This window comes from Meles meles, chromosome 10, assembly GCF_922984935.1.
Source record: "Meles meles chromosome 10, mMelMel3.1 paternal haplotype, whole genome shotgun sequence".
NCBI classification, from domain to species: domain Eukaryota; kingdom Metazoa; phylum Chordata; class Mammalia; order Carnivora; family Mustelidae; genus Meles; species Meles meles.
This window is the reverse complement of record NC_060075.1, coordinates 86,499,248-86,524,474: the sequence shown is the minus strand read 5'-3', so window position 1 is coordinate 86,524,474 and position 25,227 is coordinate 86,499,248. Positions and strand designations below refer to the sequence as shown.

The 25,227-nt window shown below is 41.9% G+C and overlaps 1 protein-coding gene and 1 long non-coding RNA gene across 2 annotated transcripts in view; one reads left to right on the top strand and one right to left on the bottom strand.

The window, feature by feature from the left end:
* Positions 1 to 2,718: 2,718 nt before the first annotated feature.
* On the bottom strand, positions 2,719 to 22,118 carry LOC123952150. Its single transcript, XR_006820568.1, has 3 exons — positions 21,992 to 22,118; positions 3,284 to 4,201; positions 2,719 to 3,113 (listed from the first exon to the last, which is right to left on the bottom strand). It is a non-coding gene; the product is annotated as an uncharacterized LOC123952150 (long non-coding RNA).
* Positions 19,500 to 25,227, top strand: part of RSBN1L (round spermatid basic protein 1 like) — an 80,772-nt gene continuing 75,044 nt past the window's right edge. The window contains exon 1 of the mRNA XM_046021391.1: positions 19,500 to 23,235. Within this exon, the coding sequence (XP_045877347.1) occupies positions 22,656 to 23,235 (580 nt within the window). The 5' untranslated portion in view covers positions 19,500 to 22,655. The remainder of the gene's footprint in view (positions 23,236 to 25,227) is intronic.

Below are 25,227 nucleotides of genomic sequence, written 5' to 3'. Positions count from 1 at the left end.
GAGTGGTCATGAGCTATTAAATTATTCTGTTTGTCCAGGGGAAATAGTTCTCTCTCTGAAGTATCTTCTGCTTTTTGGCAGTCTTATTATTGGGCAAAGCATGTAGACAAGTATTTACTCCCCAGTTCACACTCTTTCCCCCCTAAATGCAAAGGGACAAAGATGAAACCACAAAGTGTGCACCATCTCTAACTTTAAAGCGGTTCTATTAGCCTGATGATCATTTGTTTTTTAACTTAGAAATATAATCTAACAATAGTCTCATTTCAGTATTCTAGTTCCCTCTCTGTGTTTGGCACTTGAACCCTCTGTTTACTACGATTCCAACACCAATTACAATGTGTGTATGTTTTCCCCACACTAAGTAATTCTCAGACCCCAGCTGGGTATCCTACAGTTCAACTTCATTCTGACTCTACCTACCTGGAATAGCGTCACATCCCAGTTAAAGATTCTGACTGGCAAGACTGCCCCCCATTCAGAGTCAATCACCAGTCCAGGTTGTTTCATGGGCTTCTGACGGATGAGCTCTCATCTAGAAGTTCCCACAGCCCTGCCACCGGATTCAATTAATTTGCTAGGGTGGCTCACAGGAGGAGAAACATTACTGACTGGATCACCGGTTTGTTTGTTTATTTATTTATTTATTTATTTTTAAAATATTTTATTTATTTGACAGACAGAGATCACAAGCAGGCAGAGAGGGAGGGAGGAAGCAGGCTTCCCGCTGAGCAGAGAGCCCGACGCGGGGCTCGATCCCAAGACCCTGGGATCATGACCTGAGCCGAAGGCAGAGGCTTTAACCCACTGAGCCACCCAGGTGCCCCTCACCGGTTTATTTTAAATGGAAAGGACGCCTCCAAAGAGCTCTGATTCTTTCCTTCTCTTATGCCAGTTCCACAGGACCTCCCTACAAGACACATGACAAGTTACTGATCAATTCAGTTAATGCAGAATTCTGTTGATTAGATCACAAAAGGGCCCAGATCCAAGTTGTAAAATCCGGCAACACCACGGCTGTGCACTATCTTTGAGGATACCACCCCTGCCCCCACCAGCTCTGGTGATAGAAGAACAATACGCTGCAGGGTTTCACAGGGCAAAGTCCTCTCAGGACATTTGTGACTAGGCTGTTAACAAGATCAAACAAAGTCCCAGACAGCACCCCTGTCTGTTGGGCCTAAACAGATCAGTGATAAAGCAAGTATGGTATTTGTATCATATTTAACTACTGGTGAGATCCCGGTGAAGAGTGTTAACATAGTGGTTCACTGTACTAATCCCTTCATTTTTCAAAAAGTGACGGGGCTACCTGGGTGGCTCAGTGGGTTAAGCCTCTGCCTTTAGCTCAGGTCATTATCTCAGGGTCCTGGGATTGAGCCCTGCATCAGGCTTCTCTGTTCAGTGGGGAGCCTGCTTCCCCCCTCTCCCTCTGCTTGCCTCTCTGCCTACTTGTGATCTGTCAAATAAATAAAATCTTTAAAAACAAACAAAAAAACCCAACTTTGGATCTGCTCAAGTATTTGAACAAGCAGCTGGTGAAAACATTCCTTGCCATGCCACATGAGAGTTTTTTCTATACATCAATACATAATATACAATATACATCAGACTAAAAAAAGTCTAATGTAAGTTTTATTTTAAATATCAATATTTATAATAAATTAGAAATTATATCCTCAGTAAATATTTAAACTCATGGTAAAATTTTGGGGATGTCAACTTAAAGTTGTATAAAAAGGTGTATAGTTTTTCACATTCTCTTGGAGGGAGTCACAATTTTTTGAGGGTCATTGTTTTAACCTATAAATATTGAATCCCGACCTTTTCTGCCTCCACAGGGCACACAGAGTGAGTGCTCCATTCTGGGCATCAGAGAGGATGAATGACTAACGGGGGAAGGGGGAAAGGTGGGCAGATTCAGAGCAGAGCTGGGGATCTGTGATGCCCCTGTGTGATGTGGCCACATGAGTACCCTCTCCTGGTGGCTGTGCTTGGTGCTCCTGTCCTCTGTTATAACTCACCACTAGTTAACAGAGGATGAGGCAGCCAGTGAAGCCTAGGGACCTTCAACTTCCAACTGAATTATTCCCAAGTGACCAGAGCAGTTCAGTTCTGCATTAAGACTAACAAAGTCTGGGGCGCCTGGGTGGCTCAGTGGGTGAAAGCCTTTGCCTTCGGCTCAGGTCATGATCTCAGGGTCCTGGGATCGAGCCCCGCATCGGGCTCTCTGCTCAAGCGGGGAGCCTGCCTCCCTCCTCCTCATTCTCTCTGCCTGCCTCTCTGCCTACTTGTGATCTCTGTCAAATAAATAAAAATCTTAAAAAAAAAAAAAAAAAAAAAAAAGACTGACAAAGTCAGAGCCTCCCGGGGACATCGTGGCTTTCTCCTTTTTCTTTGTCCTCCTTTCCCTTCCCCATTGCCTTTAAGCCTCTTAGAGCACAAGCATCGCTGTGTTCTCCCAGTTTCACCCACTTTTAAAGTGAATGTTGACTACCAAGTAAGGGAGTTGTTAAACCCGTCTGCAACAGATAGAGAATGTGGTGGAAAGACATTTTTCCACCCCTGGGAAGGTGTATGTACATCTTCTCAGGTAGATGTCATGAGACCAGGGACTTGGTTTACAGCAAAGACGCTAAGCCTCTCTGTCATTTCACGCTCTCATTCTGAGGAACAATCTCAAGCAGTAACGCAACACAACTCATTGCTGTGCAGAGTGCCTAATTTTATTTTTTGGAGGGGCTTCTCCCACCCCGTTGATTTTAGTTTGATCACCTCCATTTGTGTTCTGTGTTCAACATTAGGGTCCGAGTAGGTCTCTCTGCAGCTGGCCATTTCCCCGCAGCCAGGATCCTAGACGCAGACTGTCTGAGGTCTCCGAAGCTTGCTCTGTAGGGGCTGTTTGCATGGTCTTGAATTGGAGTGGTGTTGCTTCATGGCGTCCACTGGGTCTGGCCTGGCTGCTTTTGGCTCTCGGCTTACGGCAATGGCTGAAACTTGTTGGCCCTTCTCGCCCTCTTCTTTCTTCTGGAAGTGGTTATAACTTTAGGAGAGTATTTTTTTCTTGAACTCATATGAAGTGATCTTTTTACCTTCTTGTAGATCTTTAGCACCTGGTAAGGCAACAAGGTGAGCCCAGAGGGCACTGAGTTGGGAGGAGGGAATAGAGGCTGGGTGGAAAGGGGGGGGGGCTAAGGAGGAGAGGGAGATTATCTGGGGTGGGGATGGAGGGGGGAGATAGTATAAAAGAGGGAGGAGAGAAGCTTGGGCAGAATCATCTGACCTTGCTAGCGCCTCTTGATCTGGATCGAGACTGGTTCTTCCTCTTCCTCCATCGCTTAGTGTTTGTGGTTTGTGGCTCCCATGATTTCTCTGCCACCTTCGCCATGTTGCAGCTTCTCTGGTGTCTACTCCAGGAGGCCCATCCTCTGTATATATACCTTTCCGAGGACAATGAGGGTTCACGCCCTCTCAGCTTTGTTTGGTCAGCAGGGCACCTATCACAGCCAATGGTGGCCCCAGGGAGCTTAGACATCACAAAGGACCACTCCCAAGGGGTGGGGAGGCAGGGGCTAAGATACTCTAGCTGGAAAAGGCAGGGGCTAAGGAGCCTTCTTACTCCAACATGCCACTCCTCTGTCTCTCTCAGGTCAATTTTGGTTGTACACAGGACAGAGAGGGGTGCTTTCCCCAAGTCATTCCCCATGGTTCATTTGACTGGCTCCCACTCCTTACTGTACCTAGTATTTTGAAATCATCTCACCTAAAATCAGCCAGAATGAGGTATGGCAGCCTGTTATGAAGAACGTAGGTGTTCTTCAAAGAATTAGGGCACAGTGTTGGAGGCACGATGTCCTTCACTGCCTGGTCAGACAAGAAGGCTGTGAAATGTAAGTCAGGGCCAGGGAGTGTGTGTGCATGTGTATGCGCTAAGATGACTCATTCATAAGAAATAAGATTAAAGTTATGAAGTAAGATTAAATTTAGAAATACATTTATATTTACATATATTATACATGATTATCTTTTGGAGATCAGGTGCAAATCTTTGGAAGAACATCTTCAAAGGGGCAAGAAGTTTAACTTCAAATTGTGGGGATGGCGGAGTATCAGAGAACAGAAGTAGGAGCTCACTTCCGAACCAGGGCTCACTTTTCTCCCCTTCTGTACCTGGCCTCTCTGCAAACAGCAGGAATGACATCTACAGAGACAGAGAGTAGATAAGTAGTTAACTAGGGCTGGCAGAAGAGTAGGGGAAATGAGTGACTGCTAATGGGTGTAAGGTTTCTATCTAGGGTGATGAAAAAGTTCTGAAATTAGATCGTGGTAGTAGTCACACAACTTTGTGAATATGCTAAAAACCACTGAATTGTAAAAAAAACCCCAAAGAAACAAACAAAAAAACACTGGGGTGTGATTTAGTTATATTAAAATATGATTGTGGGGTGCCTGGGTGGCTCAGTCATTAAGCATCTGCCTTCGGCTCAGGTCATGATCTCAGGGTCCTGGGATGGAGCCCCATATTGGACTCATTGCTCAGCAGGAGGCCTGCTTCTCCCTCTCCCACTCCCCCTCTTGTGTTCCCTCTCTCACTGTCTTTCTCTGTCAAATAAATAAATCTTTAAAATAAAATATGATTGTAACTACAGAAAGCAGAAACCAGGCAAGGGCTAAAGCTCTAGATCTCAAATGGATACTTGACACTATGAAATTTGTTTGTTTTTAAGATTTTATCTATTTAACAGAGAGAGAACATGCACAAGCAGGGGGAGCAGCAAAGGGAGGGAGAGAAGCAGGCTCCCCATCCCAGGACTCTAGGATCATGACCTGAGCCAAAGACAGACGCTTAACCACCTGAGCCACCCAGGTGGCCCAGAGTCTATGAAATCTGGAGGACACAAGAAGGGATCAAATGATCTAGGCCTTTACTTTTTCCATGGGGAGAGGTGGCATTTCAGGAAGAAGAAAAAAAAAACCAAAAACAAAAAACAAGCAGTCTTTTGTGAAAATCTGGGAGGAGAAGAGGTAAAAGAGTAAGACTCTGGAAGGAAGGAAAGGGGGGGGGGGAGGAATAAGGCAAGAAGAGTCAAGTCAGGAAATGAGGAAATGCCCACAGGATCACTGTCTTACAGCTTAAGTCACGAGACCTCTGTCATCTGTTTGCATGCTTATCTGTAAGGAACTGAAGTAGATGCACCAGGGCTGATCCTTTCCCCCCACCGATGCCTATTCTGCCCCAGCCCCCCAATTTGGTAAGAATGAGCTCTACTGGCACCTTCACTGAAGACTGCTGGGCAGTAAGAAGTGCCTGTCTGCCCACAGCTGACAACCCAGTTGTAAGGCAGACAAACAGTGCAGCTAGGGATAGGTGCTGTGAAGGAGAAAAGAAACAGAGCCTGCTATGTGAACTACAGACTCAGGTTAAAGATAACAGAATCCTGGGGCACCTGGGCGGCTCAGTTGTTAGGTATCTGCCTTTGGCTCAGGTCTTGATCCTGGTGTCCTGGGATTGAAACCCATATTGAACTCCATATCGGGCTCCCTGTTCAGTGGGGAGCCCGCTTCTCCCTCTCCAGCTCCCCTGTGCTTGTGTTCCTTCTCTTGCTATCTCTCTCTGCCATAAATAGATACAATCTTTTAAAAAGTATATTTAAAAAGATAGATAACAGAATCTCATTCCTCACAGGCAAGAATAAACAGTTTTGCACCTCTCTTGTCACTACTACTGTGAGGTAAATTAAAAGTAAAATAAAGCATGTAAGATTGAATAGACCGTATAATTGCAATATATTAAGAAGACATAATAAGATTAGGATCCAATAAAAATATACCAAAATAATGGTATTTTTATGGTTATTTCTACTGAGTCACAATTCCCTTATTAGATCTTAATTCCCTAGAAAGCTGGGTGATTACTACTAAAATAGGTACTCAGTAAATAATCTGGTGACTTGCAGGAATGAATAAATGTATAAAAAAATGGATCCGTGGGTTTGTGTTAGTGTGGTACAATTATAGATGTTTAGTTTTCTCTGTTTTCCAAATGTGATATGCTTGTACAAATGATTATACATGTTGTGTTACTGTTTCTGGTACAAGCTGGCTCACTGACAGTGCATATTTAGCCCTTCTCCTTCGAGGAGGCCCCATACAATGATAATAAAAGAATTTCTTATTTTTTAAAAAAGATTTTATTTATTTATTTGAGAGAGACAGCGTGCACACACAGCAGCATGTGGCAGAGCAGAGGGCAAAGGATGAGCAGATTCCCTACCGAGCAGACTCCCTACCGGGCACAGAGCCCAACCCATGTCTCCATAACACAACCTTGAGATCATGACCTGAGCTGAAACCAAGAGTCAGACACCTAACTGAATGTGCCACCCGGGGGTCCCTAAAGGAATTTTTTTTAAAAGGCGTAAAACTACAACATGAAGAGTATGGCACAGAACTTACATTTCTGGAAGAGAGGAACAGCTCCTGAAGAAAGAGGGCAAGAGACAGTATAGTACAGAATCCGCTGAGGGAGAACACAGCCAAAGGGACAGCGGCTCTGCTCTGCAGAGGCCAGGAGTGTCTTGGGAATGGGAAGCATCAGGTCCTATCAAGGTCAAGGCAGTGAGAAGACGGGTATCCTAGAACTCAAAGTAGATAACTTTCTACCAGTTCCGTAAGTGACTTAAGAATGGAGAGGGGAGGGGCGCCTGGATGGCTCAGTGGGTTAAGCTGCTGCCTTCGGCTCAGGTCATGATCTCAGGGTCCTGGGATCCAGTCCCGTGTCGGGCTCTCTGCTCAGCGGTGAGCCTGCTTCCCTCTCTCTCTCTCTGCCTGCTTCTCTGTCTACTTGTGATCTCTGTCAAACAAATAAATAAAATCTTAAAAAAAAAAAAAAGAATGGAGAGGGGAAGAGAAGGGGGCAGTGATCTGCTTTTCAATTATTTTGGCTATGCTTCTTCTTCTTCTAGCAGAGTCCTGCCCACCCGGAACTGGGGTTGCTTTAAGATCCAGGAGAATACTGCAGCATCATGCAGGTGTGGACTGAGTGGCCTCATTGAAAAGGCTGAAGTGACTGGCCAATCTTTAGACAAAATCTGCCTTCACATGGGGCACTTTGTCCTCTGCATCTTCTAAGTTTAACTCCCACCCTGCTTCATTTTCTCTTGCAAAAGATTAAAAGTAACCCACGTAGCCATTCCAAAGTAAAATCTTAAAATTCCAACAAAAGGGATTAGCTTTATTTACAGAGGTTCTAGAAAGTAAAACTATATACAACGCATAGGAATGGGGGGGGGATACTTGCTCAGTGAAAGAAATAATTGTCTAAATATGAGGGCAGTACAAAAGTGGGACAGATTACCTTGTGTTGTAGCAAATTCCGATTCATTGAGAACCTATGAGCTGGCTAATCAGGGTTATAAAACAACCATCAGCCTCATAGCCCCAGTCAATGTTATTTTTAGTATATGATAGGGGAAGAGAGACTTTGTCTTTTTTTTTTTTTAAGATTTATTTATTTTAGAAAGAAGTGAGTGGTGGGAAGGGGTGGGGGAGAGGGAGAGAGAGAATCTCAAGTGACTCCCTGCTGAGCACGGAGCATGAAGCCCCATGAGGGCTTGATCCCATGACCCTGAGATCATGATACGAGCTGAAACTGAAAGGCTACCGCTTAACTGACTGCACCACCCAGGCGCCCCTTATTTTTACTTTATTACTTAAGTAGGCTCCACGCCCAGTATGGGGCTTAAACTCATAAGATCTTGAGATCAAGAGTTGCATGCTCCACCAACTGAGTGAACTAGGAGCACCATGAGACTTTGTCTTAAATGTTCTTAGTTATCCACCAAGCAGTTGCTCCTTAGTATTCCAGACACTTCTCCGCCAGTCCCTAGGCTCAACTCTGCTGGTTACTGCACAAAATGACAGGTAGCGTCTCTACTGAAAGAACTATTTACTTGCAACATTGCCAGAGGAGGTGTGAGAGGGGTAAGCCTTCTGTAAGAATAGCCATTAGTTTAGTATCATGGTTAGCAAGAGCTTAGCAATATTAAAAAAAAAAAAAAAAGATTTTCCCTTGCTTTTGCTTCTGTATGTGTGGTAAAATCTCTTCAAAAGAAACACACTCATTGGACATAAACCAAGTCGGTCAGTCAGTTATGTAGAGTCATCTACATTCTTTTTTTTTAAAAGATTTTATTTATTTATTTATTTTTTGACAGACACAGATCACAAGTAGGCAGAGAGGCAGGCAGAGAGAGAGAGGAAGGGAAGCAGGCTCCCTACTGAGCAGAGAGCCCCATGCGAGGCTCAATCCCAGGATCCCGAGATCATGATCTGAGCTGAAGGCAGAGTCTTTAACCCACCGAGCCACCCAGGTAACCCGAGTCATCTACATTATTGATCTTCCTTGTGATTTCCTTTAAGATGGTCACTCCCTTAGTTATACAAAGACTCAGGAGAATTTACTCCGAAATTACTTTCTTCCGGGCTTGATTAAATTCTTAGCCAAAGGTTAATTTCTTTCCAGGCTTGGTCTGGGGGTTAAAGGGCTATGGGAGTTCTAGGGGTACAAAAATACATATCAGATACAATCACTTTGCTAAGTTCTGAAGAGGTGGAGTGGGCAGGAAGTTAAACCCATTGACCTTGGCTCTAACATTCAGTTGTTTACTCATTTCTTTGGTCCACCTATCTCTACCTTCACAGCATCACAAACCTGAGTTTCTTTTCTTCCAGTGTGTGGGTTTCCCTTCTTCTACCAAACAATTCCTTACACAGTTGTGAATGATTTTTATAAAATGTAAATTAGATCCCAGGGCTTGGCATGGTCTGGTCCTTTCCTACTTCTTCAACCTCAACTTGTACTCACTAAATCCTAAGTATAGAGATAGTCATTCAGTCATAAACAAATATTTCTATAGTGATTGTTATGTAACATACACTGTTGTAGGCAAAAGAAAAAAATCTTTTCCTCTGGGAACTTAACATCTCATTCCTTGATAAGTCCAGTACTTTATGGGCCTCGGGGCCTTTGCACAAGCGCTTTTTTTTCCCCACTTCTCATTCCTTTTCTGACTGTTCTGCTTAAAGTAGCTTCTTTTCCTCCACTGAAGAACTGTTTATTTTCCTCATAACTTGTATCAGAGCATTGTATTAATACATATATAGTGTGCTATGTCTGTGTTTGTAATATATCTATTCCACGAGGCCAAGATCATGTTCATTTAGTATATCACTGTATACTTAAAACTTAGCATAACGAGCATATGGTAGGGGCTCAAAAACCATTTGATACTAGACTCTGGGTAGTAATATATAGAATTGTTAAATCTATATATACCTGTATAGTATACACCTGAAACTAATATAACCCTGTATGTTGATTATACTTCAACAACAACAACAACAAAAGAATAAAGACTCTGGGTATATATATATATATATATATACATATATATGTATATATATATATATATAAATTTTATTTATTTGATAGATCACAAGTAGGCAGAGAGGCAGGCAGAGAAAAGAGGAAGCCAGCTCCCCGCTGAGCAGAGAGCCCGATGCGGGTCTCGATCCCAGGACCCTGAGATCATGACCTGAGCCGAAGGCAGAGGCTTTAACCCACTGAGCCACCCAGGCGCCCCAAGGCTCTGTGTATATTTTATTGAAAAGATTCACTGATGACCATATAGCCTATTATTTCTATCCTTTTATATGTACATTTTAGAAAAAGGTAGAAAAGTCTGAATTGTAATTTACTGGCAGTCAGACTGGCTACCTGATCTATCTTGTTCTTAGAAAATGAGCCACTTGATAAATACCATCAAGGCTAAAACTCTAATTCTGAAAGACTCCATTGTTATCCTCAACTTCTTCATATGGTGCTAGCTTTTATAACAATCTAAACATATAAAAAGTATATATAGTTCCAAATATTTATCAGTCTACAGCAATATGATTATTAGTCATAAGTGAGAAAAAAAAACCCATGTGCTGAACTGGACAAACAGGTTTTTGAGTCTATTAGAGTCCAAAGGTGGCAAAAGTGTCGTTAAAATGAATAGAGCAAAACCAAAAACTGTTAAAAGAACAGTGGTGGAAGCTGGAAAATAAAGTCCCTTATGAGAAATGTATTTGTATGGGACAGTAGACATTATATTCTAGACCAAGTAGCTGTAGATCACAGACTGCCGTGTGTTGGTTACAAAGGGGACCAAATTAGAGATGGATGGGTTCTTTTTTTTTTTTCTTTTTTTTTTTTGACAGAGAGAAGTCACAACTAGGCAGAGAGGCAGGCAGAGAGAGAGAGGGAAGCAGGCTCGCTGCTGAGCAGAGAGCCCAATGCGGGACTCCATCCCAGGACCCTGAGATCATGACCTGAGCCGAAGGCAGCAGCTTAACCCACTGAGCCACCCAGGCGCCCCTGGATGGGTCCTTATAAATGTAGTTCCACTACTGGAAAGCTATGCCAAGCACCAGCTCATGATCATAGATCAGTAGCATATTTATTATTCTTTCCTATATAAATTTCTTCTCATTCTGCTAGCAAATTACAGTGAATATTGAAAATATATCCACAAAATATAGAGCTTCCAGACTAGATGTAAGAAAAAAGATTTAAAACATTAGGGTATGCTTTTACAAATGGCCAGTCCTCTATGATGGGTAAACTGCTAATGCAGTTATAGCATATTGGGGTTCCACATAAAAGTTTATTTTCAGAAAGGGTTCTATTACTTTAAGAAGTCCAACAGCTATTTGTCTAAAGGATGGACAGAGCTATTACAAATACATCTGAATTTTCAGAAAAGCAGTAGTACTTCAAAATGCTTTAGTTGACTTGCATAAATAAGGCCAGAAATGATCAAATATTCCACACCCTACAAAAACCAAAAATAATAAAAATATACAAAAGTATATGTTAATTGTATTAATATGTAAATATATTTTGTGTTAATATATAAACACAATAATTTACTAATATGTTAATTAATATATTACTGACCTGGTTTTATATTAATATATTAGTTAATATTAACTAATATACTAATTAATGGATTTTGGATTTTGCGGACCCATACACAGGTTCCAAAGACATACATTGAGTTTAAGGTGTTACCTCTGGCCTTGAACACTGTCTCAGTTATACTATTTTGGAACCTCAGGCACATAACTAATGTGTATCTTGTACAAAAAGACTGCTTGTCTTTAGCACTTGAAGATTAACACAGCCAGAATACATGCATTGGCTACAGTCCTCCCTGACGATCAGCCTCTTCACAGCTATGAATTCTGTTGGTAGGACCCTATTTCTGATTTTGGCTCCACTTCTGCCTAATGGGGTTCTTAGACATAAATTTTTCCCCCTAAAACTGTTGCATATCACCACCCTGTTTTGAACTAAAGGTCAAATATTTCCCAATTCCTTCCTCCTCTAACAAAAACTACACCAAACACAAATGTGAACAGATGGTTTTCCAACTATACTGGATTTAAGAAATAAAGTACGGAGAAGCTAAGAAATCTCTTCAAGTTAAAATAAATTATTAAATACAGAGACTACATAAAGACAGGACATATATAATGTGGACTCTTTTTTTTTTTTTTTTTAAAGATTTATTTATTGGACAGATAGAGATTACAAGTAGGCAGAGACGCAGGCAAAGAGAGAGAAGGAAGCAGGCTCCCAGCTAAGCAGAGAGCCCGATGTGGGGCTCGATCCCACGACCCTGGGATCATGACCTGAGCTCAAGGCAGAGGCTTTAACCCACTGAGCCACCCAGGCGCCCTATAATGTGGACTTTTTTTTTTTTTTTTTTTAAAGATTTTATTTATTTATTTGACAGAGAGAGATACAAGTAGGCAGAGAGGCAGGCAGAGAGAGTGAGAGGGAAGCAGGCTCCCTGCCGAGCAGAGAGCCTGATGCGGGACTCGATCCAAGGACCCTGAGATCATGACCTGAGCCGAAGGCAGCGGCCTAAACCACTGAGCCACCCAGGCGCCCTATAATGTGGACTCTTAAACATAAACCACCTCTTCAATGGCTCTCATTCTGTAACTGGGGTCTCCAAACTTTCTGACCATGCACCATGTATTAGTTTTCAAAGGCCACCATAACAAAGTACCGCAACCTGGATGGCTTAAACAACAGAAAAGCATCTCACGATTTGGGAGGCTAGAATCCATGATCATGGTATCAGCATGAATGGTTCCTTCTGACGGCTGTGAGAGAAAGATCTGTTTTATGCTTCTCCCATAGCATCTTGGACTTCGTTGATTTGTAGAAGCATTAATCCAATCTCTGTCTTCATCTCCATATGCCAGGCTCTATTTTTATAATGATACCAATTATATTGGATTAGGGGCCCACACTACTCTGGTGTGATCTCATCTTAACTACTTACATCTGCAAGGACCCTATTTCCAAATAAAGTCATATTCTGAGGGGCACCTGCGTGGCTCAGTCATTAAGCATCTGCCTTTGGGTCAGGTCATGATCCCAGAGTCCTGGGATGGAGCCCTGCATTGGGTTCCTTGCTCAGCAGGAAGCCTGCTCTCCCTCTCCCACTCCCTCTGCTTGTGTTCCCTCTCTGTCAAATAAATAACTAAAATCTTAAAAAAAAAAAAGTCATATTCTGAAAGACTAGGGGTTAGGACTTCAACATGAATTGTGGAGGGACACAATTCAACCCATAACCACCATAATACATGTGTGTATTTACTTATTCATAAATTATTTACATCTACTACTGCATTAGGAATTACATACATAATAATCCCTGTTTAATTAGAAAATTTTAAAAGATAAGGCAAAGGTAAATATATAAGTGGTAATATTTTCTTTCTGAACCCTGACAGATCAAGTCTTGCAGCCTCTCTGGCTTACACATAACTCACCCATCTCAAGGATAAAATCAAGCTCTTTGGCTTAACACACCCAACCCTCTGCCCTCTGATACTTCACCTGCCTTGTCTCCTGTCACCCCCAACATATCTGGCATTCCAACCTGTCTGAACTATTTGCAGATTCCCACATGTGCAAGGCTCATTCTTGGTTCAACAACTCTGCACATGTTGTTTTCTATTTCTGGAATGCCCTCATTCTCTTTGCTTCCTGTAAACGCACAGTGAACTCCTAATCATTTTCTAAAACTCAGCTCAAATGTCATTTCCTTTGGGAAGCTTTCACTAAGTGTTCTAGGTAGGATGAAGGACTTTCTTGGTGCATATAGTACCTTGTTCCTATCTCTATCATGGCAAATCTCTATTCACCTATACGTGGTAGGCTGTGCTGGTATTTGACCATTTTGACCTAAAAAACCAAAGCAAATTCATGTGGTTCAACTTAACATTTCACTGGACAGCAAGTCTACTGAGAGCAGGAACTGTGTTTTATTCATATTTATATTTCCAATGACTAAAATGGAGTTTGGCACAAAGTGCTTAATTACATGCTTCTTGAAATACAGGAAAGTCTTACTTTAACACCATGAACAGTCCTCTTTCAGATTTTCTTTTTCGAGAGTGGGTTAAGTATTGACTTGATCCCTCCTATAAGTATAACCATTGGTTTACATTTCATTGGCTTTGGTTTAACAGTATTTTAAACCATTTTCTGCTCCTTTGGCATCTATATGTGTGGCAAATATGTCTTCAAAATAGACTTTTAACTTCTAAAAATAGAGTAAAAGAAAGAAGAAGCTACCTAAATACTGTTTTACAACCAATGTCAAAGTATTTAATGATTTTACTTTCAAAGTATTTTTATGCTTTCAAGTAAAAAACATAGTCATAAATAGGAATATAAATAAGACAGCTAAAGAAAGACATTAGTTGTGTAAAGTGAATATGATGCTTTAAATTCCAACAGTTTTTTAGTAAGAGCAAAAATAAATCTAATTTCAGAATTTCAAATTTCTCCTATTATTATTTGGTTTGCAAAAAGCTGTGAGGGGTGCCTGGGTGGCTCAGTCCGTTAAGCATCTGACTCTTGGTTTCAGCTCAGGTTATGATCTCCTGGTCATGAGATCAGCTCTGCAGTGAGCTCCGTGCTGGTGGCGGAATCTGCTTGGGAATTTTCTTACTCCCTTTCCCTCTGCCCCTCCCCATCCCTCACTCTAAAATGAATAATAATAATAAAAAAGCTGTGATAACTGGAATAGTGTTTAAAGTATCACACAGATAGTCAAAAGGTAGAGTCTTATATGGCAAGCAGAACTATTCAGCTAAAGTCAGGAAGCAGTACCTGGTGAAACCATGAGCAATTAGCAGGAAGTGAAACACAGTTACATGAACATTTTTCACTCTTCCTCATTAAAGCCCTTAAGTTAGTAAAATGTATTCACTGACTCTTCAGCATGCTAAGGTAGTCGCAAACAACACCTTTCACAATCTGGCCTTAGCCCATTTGAGAAGCTCCTTTCCTTTTATGATAGTTCATGTCCTTTATACCTGAACTATGATGTACTTACAGAGAATATCACATTGAACATATGGTTCCTTATCTTTTTCCAAATGTTCTTTCCTCAGCCTCAAAAGTCCTTCTCCATCTTCTTTGTCTATTAACCTTTAATTGGCTTGATTATCTTCTCTAGGATGCTCTTTTCTATTTCTCCAGCTAGAGCTGTTAATCTACCTTTTCTACCTTCCATGTACATAGTTCATGCTACCACTGCATTATTTTAACCACAGTGCTAGAATTTACCGTTATGCCTCTCTTTTTTTAATTTACAGAGAGAGAAAGAGAGAGCATACATGAGTGGTGGGAGGAAAAGGGAGAAGTGGGAGAGGGACGAGCAAACTCTGCGCTGAGCACAGAGCCCCATGTGAGGGTCGGTCTCATGACCCTAAGATCATGAACTGAGCCAAAATCAAGAGTCTGACGCCACCGAGGCGCCCCTGTTATGTATGTTTTAATTATATTATCATGCTATGCTGGCTACACAGAGATACTCAATACTGTTTGTTGTATGAATAAATGAGTAACAAATGAGATGACAGTCTTGAATAATGAAGCACCAATGAAAGGCTTATTAGAAACGTATCTTGTGACTAGAAAGGAAGGTCTGCTACATGAGGACAGGGGCCATGTCTGACTTGTCTACTGCTGTATTTCCAGAACTTAGCCTACTGTCTGGGACCATGCTTAATAAGTATTTGCTAACTCGGGGTGCCTGGCAATTCAATCTTGGGATTGTGAGTTTGAGCCCCACATTGGGTATAGAAATTGCTTAAATAAATAAAAACTTAAAAAAAAATTTGCTAACTGAACACAATGTACATGGAAAATAAGAAAAAACAGACTAATAATTATTTGAAAATAAACTGAAAAAGGGAATCCATAAAATGTAGTAAGAGAAGCACCTCTAGTTTAAGTGGTAGTATACCAAGGAATAACGAAACTGTAGAAAATAGTATCAATGATCAGCAAAAAAACCCTTTTTTAAAAATTACTAAACATATCATCATAAACATGAGAGATTATTATGGGGGGCAGAAGAGGCAATGTGAGTTGATATAAGTAGGATTTATATTTTTAGTTACAGAGGGATAAAAGACATTATTAGTATGCCAATAGAAATAAAAATAATGATGTCCTTCATATCTTCAAACAAATCTATATCATTTGCCACTAATATATTTGTCTTTTTCTGTTTAATACCCCTAACTGAAGTATCAGAAGTAGTACTGAATCTCAACTAAATTATTTATTCATTTATAAGCACCACACATTATGACCATATACCTGTTGTTTACATTGGTGTTGCATTACTTTGGGCTTATTGTCCTGTGATCATCGCTGAAGCACTTCCCTTGGTATTTAGAACTCAATACCTGTGCCTCTGTATTGTGAAGAAGTTGAAGAGACTGAACATCCATACTCCTCACACTTCTGACCTAGATCAAGGTGATGAACAAGGGACACTGCTAGTATTTGTGAACTCAGGTGGCAAGATTAAGCCTTAAGGCAAACTCCACCCAATTTACAACAACTTGACAAAAAGAGTTTCTCCTCTTTCACACTTGGACTTGTACATCTATGTTGGCAAGGTTGGATATGGCGAACTTTGATCCCAGGTTTCGTGCCTTGGTATTCAAAGTTTCTAGGGACTAGATTTGTACCTTCCTTTTTCTGTCCTCTTTATCTAACAGATGTAAAACTCCCAGTAACAATAATATAGAACTTAGAATTTTTCATGCATTAAAATTAAATATAGGGAAAGATCAGGATTCAAATCCTAAGAATAGGAATTACAGAGGCATCTGGCTGGCTCAGCTGGTGGAGCCTGCAACTCATGGTCTTGCGGTTGTGAGTTCGAGCCCCATGTTGGGTGTGGAGATTAGTTAAAAATAAAATCTTAAAGAAAAGAACAGGCATTACAATGTAAGCAGATTTAATCATAGCTTGAGTTAGATTTGAAAGTTAACTTAAGAAGCTGTAATTTATTTGATGGTTCTTTAGCTGTTTAATGTTATATCTATTTTTCAATCAAAGATATAAATACTTATTCGTCTGAGGGGAATCAAGAAGAGCCAGCACTGGAATCTAAGGCAAGATATGTATTATTTCATGGCCCTGTAAATAAATTATACAGGGGCACCTGGGTGGCTCAGTGGGTTAAGCCTCTGCCTTCAGCTCAGGTCATGATCTCAGGGTCCTGGGATCGAGCCCCACATGGAGCAGGGAGCCTGCTTCCCCATGCTCTCTCTCTGTGTGCTGCTCTGCCTACCTGTGATCTCTTTCTCTGTGTCAAATAAATAAATAAAATCTTTTAAAAACAAACAAACAAACAAACAATACAGAAGAGCTTTTCAAAGTAAAATCTGTGAAACTAAAATAATGAAAAGATAACTTCGTGACAGTCATAGCTTTATAATTTCCTGGCTCTAGGTGCAGTATTTGCACAAAACTGTTTTCTTCTAATTGTGGGTGCACCCCTCGCCCTTCGAATCTGTGAGACCTGCTTCAGGATGTTCAGGTTACCCAGAGTTTTTCTGGGCATCTGAATTATAAAGTGTCTCTGGAAGCTGAGACCACTGTGTCTATAGGTCTGTAGTGGGAGAGTGGGAATCTCTCCCACTCTCGCTCCTTCCCCTAGAAGTCATCCTGGCCTATTCTTTTCTATGAGCCTATTCTTTTCTTCCCCTAGAAGTAATCACTGGCCTATTCAAAAGCACCAGTGCCCTAAGAAACACTGCATCTTTTTGGAATGCCTGTTTTCTGAATATAGCAATTAAATTAACTGAAACTTCTAAAAAGGCCCGGTGAATGTTTGCATTTAAAATCTTGATGCTTTAGACTTCTGCTTCCCCTTGCAAGATAGGACATATTAGAAAGAAAACTGGTTTGAGGTTCAGAATGAATGTGGAACTCCAATTCAGTTTTGAAAAGTGCCTTGGAAAACTTTTCAAAGCAAGGGATGAAGTGAAATGTCCACAAAGATGAGGCTTATATAAGGTACTCAGTAAATATTATATCTTCACCCACAGTGATGGTCTGATGGTGTGGCTGAAACTACGAAGCAGAGAACAGTTATTCTGGAGGCAAAGTGCTCCCGTTCAAGAAGAAAGGAAAGGGTATGTGGTAAAGCAAATTCACAAATTGGGTACAGGTTGTTTTTTCAACCCAGACATTCTATGAGTTTATCATTTTTCTTTATACCTCTTTGCCACACCTAGGTTTCAAAGTTATAATATACTTTACCCTCTACCCACCACTTATTAGTTAAAATAGCTCCTTCTTCCGAGAGAACTGAATAGAACAACAAAATATGATTTTCTTTTCAGAGCTTTACAACAATGAATAAAGCTCCTGTCATACATTTTATAGGCTTCCTATCCCCTTCTAAAATGATCTGATGTCCTTCCATATAAAAGTTTTGGCAACAAAATTAACTCCAAAAGACATTTATGGATGTTTTCTATTTACTCTATTCAGCCCCCTATACTCATATCTTCTTCCTGCTTTGTGGTTCCTCCTGGCTCTTCAACGAAGCCTTTAAACTGTGGGTCACTCCCTCCTTTGCAATTTTCAACTTCTTTCCCCTGCTTTGCTCTCCTTCTGCTAAACTTGAGTATATACTCACGCTGGAAAGAAGATTGTGGTTGAGCAAGTAGTTGGCTCATATTTGTTGGAAAACAATATTACTGGTTAAGAGGTTAGAATTCAACTCACCTAAAGTGTTGAATCAAAAAAAAAAAAATGTTATCTAGAAGCTGAGAGTTTTCAATCTTGACCAGTTACTGCCCTTTCTTTTTTTCCCTTATCCAAGTTCCAGGCAGGAGAGAAAGGGGGAAGGGAAAATAGGCCAAGTGCCTCTTCCCACCCCTAAAAGAGCTTCCTGAAAACCTTACCCAAAGACTCCCACCACAACACTGGCATCTTCAAGAGTAAGGGAGGTTGGGCAGGCTATTTTTTTTTTACTAGGCACATAGCAAACTAAATGAAATAAAAGTTCAGATAGTAAGGAAGAAGGGGGGCAAACATACACTAGCCATCTCTGCCACAGACATGTTGCATCTGAGGTATTTTTGACATAAATGTGGAAGATGCAGAGTAGTCACGTCACAAACACAGAGGAGCAGTCAGCTTTAGAGGTGTCCATTGGGGAGCTCTTACTATAAAACAGATCTATTAAAGTTATGGCATTTTTGAGGTTGACCAGGAAAAAGAATAATGTGAGGCAGAAAAAAAGGGTCCTTGAATTGAAACTTGAGGGTTTTTTTTTCTTTTTCAAGATTTTATTTATTTGACAGAGATCACAAGTAGGCAGAGACGCAAGGGGGGGGGGGGGGAAGCAGGCTCCCTGCTGAGCAGAGAGCCTGATGTGGGCTGGATCCCAGGACCCTGAGATCATGACCTGAGCTGAAGGCAGAGGCTTTAACCCACTGAGCCACCCAGGTGCCCTGAAACTTGAGCATTTCTACCATTTAATAATGCCTGAGGAGGGGAGGAACCTATAAAATATTGTGAGAAGAAAAGAAGAAACTGTATGATAAATCTGAAATGTTTTTTGAGACATCCAATTGAACTGAAAGTGGCAGTTGAATTTAACAGATTAATTCTCTCCCAGGCACCCCATTTGTTTACATGCTGTCTGTGGCTGCTCTTCTGCAACAAGCAGTAGTTGCTAGGAAGACCATGTGGTCTGCAAAGCCTAAAATATTTACTATCTGACCCTTTAAAATCAAGTTTGCTGGCCCCTGTACTAGATGTAGACTAAATTAGAACTGACAACACAGTAGCTGAAAAGGTCAGGCTTTCCCAAAGTACAGAACCACCCTTTATAAGCCATAACTCAAGTCAGAAATATACATAAAGATAAGCCGGTCAATGTGGTAGAGGCAGGACTTTGAGATGTTTGAACCAAATGGGTAAAAAAGAGATGTCTTTAAGGTTCATACAGGGTTTTATAGAGCACAAGGACCTTTATCCAAGGGTGTCAGGAACATGGACAATGCCAGGGGATAGTATACCTGTAGAGTGAAATAGAGTGAAAATGTAGTTCAGCTCAGGAATATTGGATGCCATCATAAATAGAGAAAGCAGACTCTAAGACTTGTAGAGGTCAGCTCAAAGCACTGCTAACAAACATTTATTATGGATGTAAGTCTGAGTATAAGTTGACCCCCGAACAATGCAGTGTGTAGTCAAAAATCAGCATACAACCTTTGATTCCCCCAAAACTTAACTACTAATAGCCTACTGTTGACTAGAAGCCTTAACGCCAACAGTCAACTAGCACATACTTTGTATACTGTATGTATTATGTATTGTATTCTTATAAAAAAGTAAGCTAGAAAAAAGAAACTGTTACGAAGAAAATCACAAGACAGAGAAAATACATTTATAGTACTTCACTGTATTTATGGAAAAAAATCCACATACGAGTGGACCCACGCAGTTGATGCCTGTGTTACTCAAGGATCATTTTTATCTACTTAGCATCTTTTCCAGCAACTGACAAAGGTAGGGTTGTGGATTAACAAAGGAACAAAACCCTCAAAAAGTACCTGACCCAAACTGAGCTACTGTTTTCTAGATCAGAAGTCAGACTGGGTTACATGACCCACAGATTAGTTTTGTTTGGCTTACACAGCTTCCATTAAAAAAATCTAGATAGTTAGCAGGTTGGTCCACTTCATTTTCATATAGAACAATCAGCTAGAGCTGAGAAGCAAATGTATCTTGTAGGTAAAGCAAGTATTCCCAGTTTTCCACAGTCATCACCAGTTCCTATTATATAACATTTATCCTGCCTTATTTTTATTACTTTTTAGCCTTTCAAGACCATTTAGCATTCAAGTTTGTAACTCTGGGTCCCCGTCTTACTGTAAAGATTACAAACCTGCACTTTATATACTTCTTTTCAACATACATTTATTGAGCAGTGACCATATACCAAATACGGTGCACATAAATATAACACAGTATTATCCCTGCTGTAGAGGAGCTCACAGGCTAGAAGCAGAGACCAAAATGTTAAATGATCCTATGCAGAATGATGATGGCACAAAGGCATGAGTAGATTTTTTTTTTTTTTTAAAGATTTTATTTATTTATTTGACAGACAGAGGTCACAGGTAGACAGAGAGTCAGCCAGAGAGAGAGGACAGGAAACAGGCTCCCTGCTGAGCAGAGAGTCTGATGCGGGACTCGATCCCAGGACCCTGGGATCATGACCTGAGCAGAAGGCAGAGGCTTTAACCCACTGAGCCACCCAGGCGCCCCAAGGCATGACTAGATTTTGATTGAGAAGTCAGGAGCACCACACAAGGGAGATTTTTGAACTAAATCTTGAAGGTTAAGTAGACTTTAGGATTATATTCCAGGCAGAGAACCGAGGATGCACACAGCGACACAGAGTACAACTCTTTTGGGAATTACAATGGTTCAGAATGGATGAAAGAGAGGGAAGCTGTAGGAGAGTGAGAAAAATAGGAGTGCTGGGGTTATATATCAAGAATGGCTTATATCTACACCAAAAAGTCTGACTTTTATTCCATATGCAAAAGGGAATTACTGAAGAGATTGAAGCATAGTCAGGTTTACATTTTAGAAATACAATTCTGGTAGCAGCATGGAGGACAGTTCAGAAGATGGAAGACTGAAGGCAGAGAGACCAGTCAGTAAGGAAATCATCGACAAAGCTCAAGCGACCTGAGGCCTGAAGGCAAGAAGCAGCCGCAAGAATGAAGAGAAACTGACTAGAGATGGTAAGTAATTGAATGGAGGATGAGGGAAAAAAAGAAGTCAAAGAAGATTCCCAGTTTGTAGCTTGAATGATAAGGAATGTAGCAGATGACACATGGGAGGATGGGCATGGGTGGCATGAACTCTGAGGTGCCTGTGGTCACATCCACCTGGCATCTGGAAAAGAGTCAGTAGTCATCGGTGTGTATTAAAGGTAAATACTTTCATTCCTTTAAAAATCTGAGACATCTAAAAAAAAGTCCATTAAATTGTGACTCCAAAGTATTCTAAACAAACAAAAAAGGGAAAACAAAAAATTCCAACATCCTGAGGTCACGAGAATTGGTAATCCTGGACAGTTACTTTTTAACTGTTTTCCAAAAAGTTACAGGAAACATAGGGCTCCTTTTAGGGCTTAGAATATTCTCCCACTGCTCATTTCCTTATTTGACTACTTTTTATTTTTACATCTATCCCATCTATAAGATTGACTTGTTAATCTTATGTGAGACCTGAGTTGAATTAAAATCATGCTTCTTACTTTGGTTGCAACCTGTTACTGTAACCCACCCTGTCCCCCAATTCCTCACCTTCTAAACTAGAAATGAAAATACACGCTTAAGAAACATCGAACACTCAGGGCGCTGACCACTTTTAAAAATCCTTCTTTTCAAACACCAATAAATATCGCCAATGGATTTTTCTCAGCAAGTCTCAGTTATAATAATTGCAATAAAATTAAGATCTTTAACAGTATATCACTAAAGCTTAAAAGAAAAATTCTCCAGGGAGTCTTACCTTCAAGCTTAGAAGTAATCCGAAAGTTCTGAGTTTGCAAGAAGTTATCTCCCTTAAAGCATTAGGGTTGACGATCTTAGCTAACAGTAACAAATCTTGTCAGGACACCAAGTGATTTTTAGTCCCTCCCGTCCAACGACTGTTGCCTTTCAGAAGAAAGGACTGAATTCCGCATAAAATTTTCTCCTGACTGAGCATCAGCGAAATTCGGCTTTCTGCGCGCGGAGAGACGGGGAGGGACCAAAAGGACCCCAGGGGGAGAAAAGAAAGAGAAGGTGATACATGAAAAAGTCGAACCACAGATGAGCACGCCTGAGTGGGGGCAGATTTGAGGGTCCGGAGTTGGGGGTTCATTCCGGACACTCCCGGGGCACCAGAGTTCACGCCGGCGACAAGTGGAAGACCCTCTCCTCACAGCTAGCTCCGCCACTAACCGCGCCCCGCGGAGCTTTGACCTCCAAAACTGGTCCGCTTCGCGATACCGCCTCTTCGGCTCCAGATTGGCGCCTTTGGTTGGTTCCCAGAGGGATCCCTCAGCATGGCTCGTCCAATAGAGAGCTCTGCCGATGGCCGGGCCGCTCCACCCCTCCCCCGCCCCTCGCTGAGGGCCCGCCCCTGCCCCGCGCCCGGGAGCAGAGGAGAGTAAATACAACAGGAGCGCAAAATGGCGGACCCGCCGAGCCCAGTGGACGGTTCTGCTGCCGCCGCCGCAGCCGCCGTCGCCTCGGAGAAAGAACCGTTTGGCAAATTGCAGGCCTCATTCCGGGACCCACCGGGTCCTCTGTCGGCCAAGAAGGTCCGGACTGAGGAGAAGAAGGCGCCACGGAGACTGAACGGAGAGGGGAGCAGCGGCGGGAACAGCAGGCAGCTGCAGCCGCTGGCGGCACCTTCGCCTCAGAGCTATGGCAGCCCCGCGTCTTGGAGCTTTCCCGGGCTGTCTGCTGTCCCCTCCTCGTCCTCTGCTCGGAGCAGTTTCTCTTTTTCCGCTGGCTCCGCCGTCCCTTCCTCAGCCTCCGCTTCCTCGTCTCAGCCGGTGCCGCGCAAACTGCTGGTCCCTCCTACGCTGCTGCACGCTCAGCCTCACCATCTCTTGCTGCCGGCCGCCGCCTCCTCGGCCAACGCCAAGCCGCGGCGACCTAAGGAGAAGCGAGAGAAGGAAAGGAGGAGGCACGGCCTCGGCGGGGCAGGCGAGGCCGGTGGAGCCACCCGGGAGGAAAACGGGGAGGTGAAGCCGCTGCCGCGAGGTGGGTGCCGGAGCTGGGAGGGGGAGGGGAGGATGCCCCGGGTCCCCGCCACCACCTCGCGCCCGCGGGGCCTGGGCAGGGGGAGCGCGGGGGCGGCGGGCGCCAGCCTGGAGGGGGCGGGAGGCGTCCTGTTCTGGGCAGGCGATTTTGCAGTCCCCTTGGGGACAGGAAATGGAGCCTGTAATTTTGGTTACAGCGAGGGGAATGGCCGAAACTCTTATTTTTTATATTGTTTCTTTCTCCCAGTTAATGCGCTGCAAGATTTACAGAATTTGGTCTACAGTACCCGCCTAGGTGTGCTGGGCTTCGGAGGGAGATGGTAGGGAATGGGATCGCCAAGGGTTTGGCCTTCTAAAAGGTGCTTGATTCATTATTAGACGGTTTAGAGGTGATCACAGAATTCGTATTTGTGACACAGGCTCCAACGCCAGAAAATCCTGTCAAAAAAAGGGGTGTGGAGAGCACTGGCGTCAGCTGGAAGCTACCAGAGGCCTGAGCTTTCATCCCTATTAGGGAAATGAGGTAGAGTGCAGGGCCCGAAGCGTGCTGTTTCATAAGGTACCCGTCCTGCAGCCTTCGCACCGTTTCGTATTCCCAAGTATTCTGTTTGGAATACCACCACCCTTCAGAAAGAATTTTCAGCCATATTCTTTTTCCCCGCAGCAAATTATAAAATCAGGAGCGTTGACGTTTTTTGGTCAGATCAAGTGACTGCAAAATGTTTTAGCATCAGAAAATGGCAAATTCATAAGCGTCCTTTTCAGACAGGGCTTGGCAGTTTTCTTCTAAACTGCAGGCTAGCTGTATAATTTACAGAAAGTATTTATTTAAAATAGATCGTCCCACTTATTTAGTTATTGATATACGGTGATCTGACGGTGGTACAACGTGGAGAGTGGTTGAAAATTAGATATTGATGTGATCAAAAGCCTAAAGCACGTGCTGACCTTTAATATAAATATACATTGAGAATGTATTATGAGAGTTTTTTGTTTTTGAGGAAAAATGACATGTCAAGGAGTTTTAGTATTGCTGTTCTATCTAACAAGCTTAAATCGTGAATAATTCTCTATATGTTTGAATTAGAATGGCTGTTTTTGCAATTTTTTAAAATGCTGCACAGGAGTATATAGTTAGCAGGGTTACTTCTTCCCTGCTGGTTTGCCGGCAGAAAAGCTTGGACAGCTAAGCATAGCCACCAGGTACTCTGGCGCAGGGTAAAGTTCTCTCAGCTTTGGAGAGTTTTGCCTCTAGGAAGGTGGTTTTGAGGATGGAACTTACCCTACTTTTAGTATGGAATTTTAGGTGGTTAGTTATTTTAAAGCTATTTTGTCATAATGCTCACCTTTAAAAGTTAAAAGTGCCTGAAAGTCTGTGCATTTGCAGCTTGGTATTAGTCTTATTTGTGATGTGTAAACAGTGTATTTGTTCTTCTAAGTTCTTTGAATGAGGAAGTGAATGTGGGGTGTAACATTGTCAGGGTACTGGAATGGCTGAAAAGAAATAAGCATTCTTTCGCAAGTCTAACTTAAAATGTGGAGCATAAAGATGGCCCTTAATGTGAAATGACCGTTCAAGAGCGATTTCTCCAGTTTTTAAAATTTCATTTAGAAGCCTTCTTTCGAAGGCTGCAGCTTAGTACGAAGCCTTAATATGAGGAGTGATAGCTTCTACGTTAGGATGTGGGGAACGTGTTTTTCCATGACCTCTGTAGGGTTTTTTTTGAGTAGTCACTAGATACAAAAACCATTGTAAGATTTTCATTTCTTTTTTAGAGAAATGCTTCTATTTTCCTGAAGATAAACTAAAAATCAAAGAGAAGGATTTTTTTTATTGTCTTAATGATAATGGTGACAATCTTAAGAAGTATTCTCCTCCTAAAGTATTCTCCTCCTAAATGATAATGGTGACAATCTTAAGAAGTATTCTCCTAAAGAAGTATCTCTCCTCCTAAACTAAATCGAGGTTCTGTTTTAATCATTTAAGAAAATT